This window comes from Sander lucioperca, chromosome 14 (assembly GCF_008315115.2).
Source record: "Sander lucioperca isolate FBNREF2018 chromosome 14, SLUC_FBN_1.2, whole genome shotgun sequence".
Taxonomy (NCBI): Eukaryota; Metazoa; Chordata; class Actinopteri; order Perciformes; family Percidae; genus Sander; species Sander lucioperca.
This window is the reverse complement of record NC_050186.1, coordinates 23646505-23656769: the sequence shown is the minus strand read 5'-3', so window position 1 is coordinate 23656769 and position 10265 is coordinate 23646505. Positions and strand designations below refer to the sequence as shown.

The 10265-nt window shown below is 40.4% G+C and overlaps 1 protein-coding gene across 1 annotated transcript; it reads left to right on the top strand.

The window, feature by feature from the left end:
* The first annotated feature begins 7637 nt into the window (after positions 1–7637).
* On the top strand, positions 7638–10103 carry LOC118493124 (programmed cell death protein 2-like). The gene is made up of 2 exons (XM_035991806.1): positions 7638–8139; positions 9319–10103. Exons 1-2 carry the CDS (start codon positions 7659–7661, stop codon positions 9912–9914), a joined length of 1077 nt encoding a protein of 358 aa, XP_035847699.1. The 5' UTR covers positions 7638–7658; the 3' UTR covers positions 9915–10103.
* The last annotated feature ends 162 nt before the right edge of the window (positions 10104–10265 follow it).

The window sequence follows — 10265 nt, the reverse complement described above, 5'->3', positions numbered from 1 at the left end:
AACTTTGCCTGGAAAGTGAGCATGAGATACTTCATTACGCCATGTAAGCATGGGAAATGTTACCCCTTAGCTGGGACTATTAGCTGGAGAAGATGTGGGGAACAAGTAGCAGATTATACACACACATTCTTTACATGTCCAATATTAATACCCCTTTGGGAAGAGGTCAAGAAAACCTTAACCCTTGTGTTGTCTTGACATCAACCTTGCAACTTTTTGGGTTCAACGCTACAGTTTTTGTTCACTTGTCCGGTTGGACAAGTAAAAAAAATATTCTAGTAGCCCTACGTACATTTTTACTGCCCCCTATACAATGTTTTTTTTCCCCGAGGAAAAACATACAAAAAAAGTTTGTAAATAAGAGGAAAAAAAACTGTCAAAAAAGCATCGGAAAAATCGTCAAAAATGTTAAACTTCGGGAAAAAAACCCCAGCAAAAAACATGAAAAAGAACCACATATAAAATGTAAACAATTTTTTTTTTTTTAAATTTAAAAAAAGTCAAACATTGAAAGCATTAAAAGTGTAAAACAATCTTCAAAAGCATCAAGGGCCAACTCAGTTTTTGATTTGACAACCGCTCATTCAAATCAAATCATCAACAAGCATTCTCCGACGGGAGCCAGAGAACGATAACGTCAGTTACGGTACGATGAACGGGCAAGCAGGTTGCTATAGTTACTTGCCCAACGTGGCGTTTTACTTGTCCCGGGCCATCGGGCAACCCTTATTGTTGAACCCTGCTGGGTCAAAATTTCAACTTCAATTATTTGGTCATCTTTTTCAACGTTTTTGTCACCGTTTTCGATGTTCTTTTATAAAAGAAAGTCTTCAAATGCTATGAAACTGAATAAAAACACCCAAATTCAATGCTATTATTGAACTGATCATTTATTTTAAAAGTGAAGAGCATTCCCCCTGCTCTGGCGTTTCCCCCTCTCATTCCCCCTGCTCTGGCGTTTCCCCCTCTCATTCCCCCTGCTCTGGTGTTCCCCCCTCTCATTCCCCCTGCTCTGGTGTTCCCCCCTCTCATTCCCCCTGCTCTGGTGTTCCCCCCTCTCATTCCCCCTGCTCTGGCGTTTCCTCTTCTCATTCCCCCTGCTCTGGCGTTTCCCCCTCTCATTCCCCCTGCTCTGGCGTTCCCCCCCTCTCATTCCCCCTGCTCTGGCGTTTCCCCCTCTCATTCCCCCTGCTCTGGCGTTTCCCCCTCTCATTCCCCCTGCTCTGGCGTTTCCCCCTCTCATTCCCCCTACTCAGCGTTTTCCTCCTCTCATTCCCCCTGCTCTGGCGTTTCCCCCCTCTCATTCCCCCCTGCTCTGGCGTTTCCCCCTCTCATTCCCCCTGCTCTGGCGTTTCCCCCCTCTCATTCCCCCTACTCAGGCGTTTCCTCCTCTCATTCCCCCTGCTCTGGCGTTTCCCCCTCTCATTCCTCCTGCTCTGGCGTTTCCCCTTCTCATTCCTCCTGCTCTGGCATTTCCCCCTCTCATTCCCCCTGCTCTGGTGTTTCCCCCTCTCATTCCCCCTGCTCTGGTGTTTCCCCCTCTCATTCCCCCTGCTCTGGCGTTTCCCCCCTCTCATTCCCCCTGCTCTGGTGTTTCCGAGCCCCTAAACCGGAGACATTTGGAAACTCTTCTGACCCGTTTTGGTTGGTAATCTGCGGGGTTGTGTTGCCGTCTCAACGGCCGCAAACAGAGACCTTTGGTAACACTGACGCCAATGTTTCTCCTCCTGATTGGGTCTCATCGGTCACGGCGTCTCGTTCTCTGAGACTTATAGCTACTGACATTACCATGGCAACTACCAGCAGCGGGCGGAGTCTCCACGCTGCCTCCTGTTTATGTCCAGTATACCAGAATGTTGAGGAGATATTTTGGTTTTGGGTGTGTTAGTTTAAACAGAGACTAGTTCTTCTACTGGAGCTAAAAACACTCACAGCACGGAGATCACTTTTGGCTCAAAACTCGGCTTACAAACCAAAACGTAGCGATGTAAACGTTTGCCTAAGAAACATGCAATGATCATGTAATGAAACTAGAACTCTTTTGGATAAAATATAGAAAATGTAATCGCAATTCCCAACATTTCCTCAGAAATAAAAGCAGATAAACATATTGCAAAATCAAATCAAATTCATTATCTCTGAGACATTAAAATGATCGGTCCCTCCAGAAAAACGCGATTATGTGATCTCATAATTCAATGCATAATCAGCCAAAGTCTGCATGCTTATGCGGGGGCCACATTTTTTCAAATACGCCGCACTTTCCAGAACATCAGCTTGCCCGTAAACCCCTTCAGGTAAGACCCTAGTCTCGCATCGCCAGACCTTCCTCCACAACCCTGTGGAGGATGGTCTGGCTAGTCCACACTCTAAGAAATATCTGTATATTAATAGCTGTGACTCTATATTTTACAGTCCCTCCAGAAAAAAGCAATTATGCGATTGCATAATTCAATGCATAATCAGCCAAATTCTGCATATTTATGCGGGGGTGCATTTTTTCAAATACGCCGCACAAATTGCCGATTTCCGCGCAAAATATGCGGGGCTTGCATGATTTCATAATCCCCGCATTTTCGTTGCAAAAAAGTCACACATATATCTTAGCAGAAAGTTGAAAAATGTTGCGTTTACTTCATACAAGAGCAGCCATTTTCCCCTGTTGCCATGGGAATGTTACGAAGTGACGTAATTACGCGACGTGAACATCATCGAAAAGTTGCAAACCCCGCGATGAAGCCACGATGAAACCGCAGTTTTTGCAAGTTCCCGCAATTTCATCGCATAAAATTGCATAAATATCCCGCATATTCCATCGCATTTTTTAAGAAAACGTGCCGCATAATCAAGGATTTTTGCCCGCAACAATCACAAAAAAACATTTTTCTGGAAGGACTGAATTATACATTTAAATGATCTCATGAAGCTTTGCCCGAGGCTACCAGAGAAACGTCTTCATTACAAAGTGGAAGACAAGAAAAACAGATCTCTGCATCGCCTCTGGAACACATCTTTCCAGGCTGAATCTGTGGTTCAACCCTGATTTATTTAATTATTTTTCTCAATTAGATATGTTGCCCCAGTTTTTTTTTTCTCGCAGTTATGAAGTTCAAAGAAGGCGTTAGATTACCAAATAAGACAAGGTGATGATGAGGCAGGGATATGTTTCCTGCTGCTACGCCTCAAGCTTCACAGTCTCACAGGGCACAGCAGTGGTGTAGTTTTTGTAGTATACTTAGATTTTTCCCTCCCAGCCTCGTTCTTTCATCTGCTTTTGACACTATTGATCATAATATTATGATAAATAGGCTTCGTGACCTGGTTGGGATGTCTGGATCAGTTTTAAAATGGTTTTCATTCTACCTTTCTGGTAGACGTTTTAGTGTTTATGTGAATCAGATCATGTCTGAAACTGCAGCGTTGTCGTGTGGGGTACCTCAGGGTTCTGTATTGGGACCTATTCTGTTCCTTTTTAACATATTTCCTCTAGGACAGATAATTAGTCAATTTAGTGACATATCTTACCATCTGTATGCGGATGATATTCAACTTTACTGCTCGTTTAAGGAACTATACTATGACTTTTTTTTAACTTTTTCAACATACTATACTACGACTTTTTATAACTTTTTCGACATACTATACTATGACTTTTTATGACTTTTTCAACATACTATACTATGACTTTTTCGACATACTATACTATGACTTTTTCAACATACTATACTACGACTTTTTATAACTTTTTCGACATACTGTTACGGGGAGGTGGAGGAAAGAGGACCCAAACGCAGAGAGAGGCAGGCAGGCAGGCGATGGTTAAACACAGGTTTATTGAACAAAAAATGAGGAGAGCAAACAACGAAGGAAGTCCTGAAGGCACAGGCAAAAAGGTCCAACATACAAAAACCAGAATAGGGAATCCAAAACAAGGGCACAGGCTACGACACGCTGACAGGACAGGAACACAAACAGACACAAACGATCTGACAAGAGACAAAGGGAACACAGGGGTTAAATACATGAGGTAATGAACAAATGAGGGACAGGTGATACAACAGGTGAAACACATCAGGGCGGTGCAGGACAATCAACAAAGGCGGGAACACAAAAAGTAAAACTAGACATGACAAGACAGAAAACAGACTATCAAAATAAAACAGGAAACAGAAATATACACAGAGAACAGAACAGTCAAAACAGGGTAAACAGAAACTACACAATGAACAGGGAAATAAGTAAATATACAAATATACACAACAGAAATGTGCAAAACAAGATACATACAGAAATCTACAAACAAGGCAAAAGAAATATCCAAACCGGTAACAAATACAGAATAAATCTACAAACACAGGGAACATACAATAATCAATAATACAGGTAACATAAACAGAACAAAATACAAAGTAAAATACTGAAACCTAACAGAAATGTCCAAAACCACAACACATACTATACTACGACTTTTTATAACTTTTTCGACATGCTATACTATGACCTTTTTCGACATACTATACTATGAATTTTTATTACTTTTTCAGCATACTATACTATAACGTTTTTATAACTTTTTCGACATACTATACTATGACTTTTTATGACTTTTTTCGACATATAATGTGACTTTTTATGACATTTTTCGACATACTATACCATGACTTTTTTTTTACTTTTTCGACATACTATACTATGACTTTTTTTTTACTTTTTCGACATACTATACTATGACTTTTTCGACATACTATACTATGACTTTTTTCAACATACAGTACTATAACTTTTTCAACATACTATACTATGACTTTTTATAACTTTTTCGACATACTAAACTATGACTTTTTATGACATTTTTCGACATACTATGACTTTTTTTTTACTTTTTCGACATACTATACTATGACTTTTTTATAAGTTTTTTGGCATATTATAATATGACTTTTTATAACTTTTTCGACATACTATACTATGACTTTTTTCGACATATAATGTGACTTTTTATGACATTTTTCGACATACTATACCATGACTTTTTTTTTACTTTTTCGACATACTATACTATGACTTTTTATGACTTTTTTCAACATACAGTACTATAACTTTTTCAACATACTAAACTATGACTTTTTATGACTTTTTTCGACATATAATGTGACTTTTTATGACATTTTTCGACATACTATACTATGACTTTTTTTATAAGTTTTTTGGCATATTATAATATGACTTTTTATGACTTTTTCGACATACTATTCTGACTATTTTATTACTTTAATCAACATACTATATTTTGACTCTTTCAAGACTTTTTTCATAAATATTTTAATGACATACTATAACGGGGGTTCTCAAAGTTTTGATGCCTCAGGGCCAACTATGATTGAGGTCCACGCAGGTGTTTGAAGTTACAGTCATATGATCAACAATTACAGAAACATTTGTAATGAAAATCCCAGATCATCCACAATGCTCATTAAACATGTCCTAAGAAAGAAAATAGTGCAAGTTAAACTACATGAAGAAAATCTAACATATATAACATAAAATTAATGTGTGTAGGTGTACAGTGATTACAGATGTATATGTACAAGTCATACAAATATATACACAGAGGTTTAAAGAGTTTGCAAGACAGTAAGTAAAAGGATTAAATGGTAAAGCGACAATATAATGGTGAAGTGATGAGCTCAGGAGTTCCACAGTGTTTTGGGATGCGGGATGAAGCGGACCCTGGTGGTGCTAGCCCGGATGCTGTGGTACCGTCTGCTGCACGGCAGCAGGCAAGAGGGGGTCAGCCCAATGGTCCCACAGCCCTATGGTCCCACAAACGTTTTTATAACTTTTTCGACATACTCTACTATGACTTTTTATGACTTTTTATAACTTTTTCGACATACTATACTATGACTTTTTATAACTTTTTCGACATACTATACTATGACTTTTTTTTATTTTTTCGACATACTATACTATGATTTTTTTATGACTTTTTATAACTTTTTCGACATACTATACTATGACTTTTTATGACTTTTTCGACATACTATACTATGACTTTTTCGACATACTATACTATGACTTTTTTTATTTTTTCGACATACTATACTATGACTTTTTATGACTTTTTATAACTTTTCGACATACTATACTATGACTTTTTATAACTTTTTCGACATACTATACTATGACTTTTTCGACATACTATACTATGACTTTTTTTTATTTTTTCGACATACTATACTATGATTTTTTATGACTTTTTATAACTTTTCAACATACTATACTATGATTTTTATGACTTTTTCGACATACTATACTATGACTTTTTCAACATACTATACTATGACTTTTTTTTAATTTTTCGACATACTATACTATGACTTTTTTATAACTTTTTCGACATACTATACTATGAATAATATGACTTTATATAAAAGTCATATATATATATATATATATATATATATATATATATATATATATATATATATATATATTATTTATGGTGTTTTTATTCTTATTAAGTCTGTCTTGTTTTATGTCTGTTGCATTATTATTTTTTGTATAACAATACACTTTGTGACATTCTGATCTGAAAAGGTTCTCTATAAATAAGCAAAACATTGTTTAACGCCTTGTTACGCGTATACAAGCCATATTTAGATTAGATTAGATCAGATTAAATTCAACTTTATTGTCATTGTGCAGAGTACAAAGTTCAAAGACAACGAAATGCAGTTTGCGTCCAACCACAAGTGCAAAAAAGAGCAAAAAAGTGCAATGTGATATACAAAGTATAGACAGGTGGTGCATAGACAGGACAAGAAATATATTGCAGAGTAGACAGTAGTGTACAGTTGGTTAACAGAAGGTGGTTTAGAGCAATATAAATTAAATATAAATATGTGCAGTGTATTAGCAGTTACCTTATAAAAGCAGAATAAAATATATATATATATATATATATATATATATATATATATATATATATATATATATATATATATATATATATATATATATATGAAATATGTATGAACAACATGTACAGATATATGTGCAATGTAGCAGCAGTATAATAGTAGTAAGAATATATATAGATATATGCAGTGTATTAACAGAATATACAGAAGAAAAACAGAATAAATATGGATATTCAGTGTGAACCATATAGACAGATTTATGCAGTACCACAGTTAAGATGTATTTCATAACTTAAACAGACACCCAGCTGATATTTACATGTTTTTTTGTTATTATTTTGTATCTCTCCATTAGAATGTGAACTTAACAGGGTCATGTTGTTGCAGCCTGTGATACAGTAGGTGGCAGCATACACCTAGAAGTTGGTTTGTAGCCCGCCATTACAGGAAGAAGAAGAGCTGGGCGACAGATGCTAGATCGGATCCGCTAGACGTGTCGACGTCATAGGACGTGCCTCGTGGCCCGCCTTATTCTGCATTATTCTGCCTCTGATTGGCTTACCCTGGTATTCTTACCCTAACCCTAACCAATCCCCACTCCCCCATGCCTACACCGTGACCTAACTACGTAGACCATTCTAGCAGATCCGATTTAGGATCTACCGCGACTGGACGGACCGCGGACACAAACGTTCACTTCCCGGTCGGTGTTTTCACCATGTGAGAGTGGAGAGCATGGCTTCACGCGCTCAGGAGCAAACTCTGCTCGGTCTGTGTGATGGAGAGCTCGACTCTAACCGACACCGGTCCTCTTTTCTGACCAACAAAGTCGGCGGCCACCCGGACTGGTTGCCGGGCATCTCCCGGCAGTCTCCCCGCTGTGGTCGCTGCGGAGCCCCGTTGGCCCACGTGGTGCAGGTGTACTGCCCCCTGGAGGCCTCGCCCTACCACCGAAACCTCCACCTGTTCGCGTGCCCAGGTGCAGCGTGCAGCGGCCGGTCAGACTGCTGGACGGTGCTCCGCTCTCAGTGTCTGGAGGAGCGGACAGCCAGCCGGCCCGCCCCGGCTCAGGAGGCTCCTCCGGCGGCCACTGAGTGGTGTGACACCGCTGATGACTGGGGAGTGGAGGAGGAGGAGGAGGAGAAGGATGGATGGGGAGGAGGTGTGGAGGAGGACAGCCACGGTCAAGAGGAGACAGCAGCTCCGGAAGAAAAGGGTAGGGCATTGCTATATATGTTGATATGTTCGGTTAGTATATTACTTAGTATGAAGGCTGCAACGTTTGGTCTCTAAAATGTCAGAAAACGGTGAAAAATGTGGATCAGTGTTTCCCAAAAAGCCCAAGATTACGTCCTCAAATGTCTAGTTTTGTCCCCAACTCAAAGATATTCAGTTTACTGTCACAGAGGAGAGAAGAAACTAGAACAATATTCACATTTAACAAGCTGACATCACACAAGTTTTACTCCATTTTCATAAAAAATTACTCAAACGGATTAATCGATTATCAGAATAGTAGGCGATTAATTGAATATGTGACAACTAATCGACTCATCTTTGCAGCTCTAGTATTGTATTGCATAGTTGTATTGCATCTATTTTTATTTCTATTATTTTCATTGTTATATAAAGTTCTCTATTTATCTTTATTTCTGTCTATGTGCTGCTGTAACAACCAAATAATCCATAAAGTTTGATCCCTACAGAGATAGACCTTTTAGTTAAAGAGTAAGATCCTTTTAGTTTAACATTAAACAGCCCCGAAATCACCATCACCAAACTACACCAGACTCCATGTAAATAATCAGGACTTTTATCATCGTAAAACACACTTCATTCAAAGTGGACAGAAACTAAATAAAACTACTAAAAGCCGTCTTGGTTCATCTTTCCACTGTTCCAACAATCACCACTCTGGTTTGGTTGAAATAAACTCTTAATTCACTCATATAGAGATATGCTGGCTCTATACACGCTAAAAGTCCTGATTATTTACATGGAGTCTGGTGGAAATATGCTGGCTCTATACACGCTAAAAGTAGTGATTATTTACATGGAGTCTGGTGGAGATATGCTGCCTCTATACACGCTAAAAGTCCTGATTATTTACATGGAGTCTGGTGGAAATATGCTGGCTCTATACACGCTAAAAGTAGTGATTATTTACATGGAGTCTGGTGGAGATATGCTGGCTCTATACATGCTAAAAGTACTTATTTACACACACACACACACACACACACACACACATATATATATATATATATATATATATATGTGTATATATATGTGTATGTGTGTGTGTGTGTGTGCGCGTGCTCTACCAACTGAGCCAACCCGGCCACCTGTTGTGGTTATTTTGACGTGTAAATGTTTTTCTCTTGTTGCCCGGCAGCCGGCGAGGTTGATGTCAGCAGCCGGCTTCAGGATCTGAATCTGGGCGCCTCCCGCGAGGACGCCCCGGTCCTCCGTCCGTTCTTCATTAGCGTGGCGGAGGAGTCGGATCTGTGCGGCGAGCGAGACGACCTGCGGCACGCCCAGCAGCTGCTGAGGGAGTACGAGAGCAGGGAAGGCGTGGCGGTCGGAGAGCTGGAGGGCGGCTGCGAGGAGAAGTACGAGAAGACGAGCGCCAGACACGGAGACGCCGTCTTCTCCAGGTTCATGAAGAAGATCTCGCTCTGTCCTCAGCAGATCCTCCGCTACTGCCGCGGCGGGAAGCCGCTTTTCGTCTCAGAGCTGCCGCCGGCCGCCGCGGCTTCCCTGGCGTCGGCGGCGTGTGGCCGCTGCGGAGGCTCCCGGACGTTTGAGCTGCAGCTGATGCCGGCGCTGGTCAGTCTGCTGCGGAGGACGGACGGCGGCGAGGCTGAGCTGGAGTTTGGGACGGTGCTGGTTTACACGTGCACGGACAGCTGCTGGACGGCCGGGTCGGGCGCCGCTGTGGAGGAGTTGTGCTTCGTTCAGACCGATCCAGACCAGCAGCTCTTCAAATGACCCGACAGGTTACATCAACATGACATCATGACTTTGCGTAAACATACACACCAAGTGGCGTGTTATCTGTACGCATTTTGAGCTATCCACGTGTATGTCTACGCCGTATACAGCGGATGTAAACATACACACCACGTGGCGTCGCCACGTTGCGTGTACTATCGCGAGAACAACGTCACGCATGTAAAAGGAAAAATAAAAGGTTGGGTTTAGGAAAAGAAACATTGGGAAAGGCTTAAAAAAAAAGAACAAAAAAAAAAATAAACGGCTGAAAATTGCCGCACGCGGGACGCAAACCCGGCTCTCCTGGGTGAAAGTCCTGTGTGTATGTATGCGATCACATAATCACGT

What these genes read in the sequence shown, in the direction of transcription:
- LOC118493124 (XM_035991806.1), top strand. Translation starts at nt 7,659, where the DNA reads ATGGCTTCACGCGCTCAGGAGCAAACTCTGCTCGGTCTGTGTGATGGA. An exon ending in AGCAGCTCCGGAAGAAAAGG is followed by an intron (nt 8,140 to 9,318) that starts GTAGGGCATTGC and finishes GTTGCCCGGCAG; the next exon opens with CCGGCGAGGTTGATGTCAGC.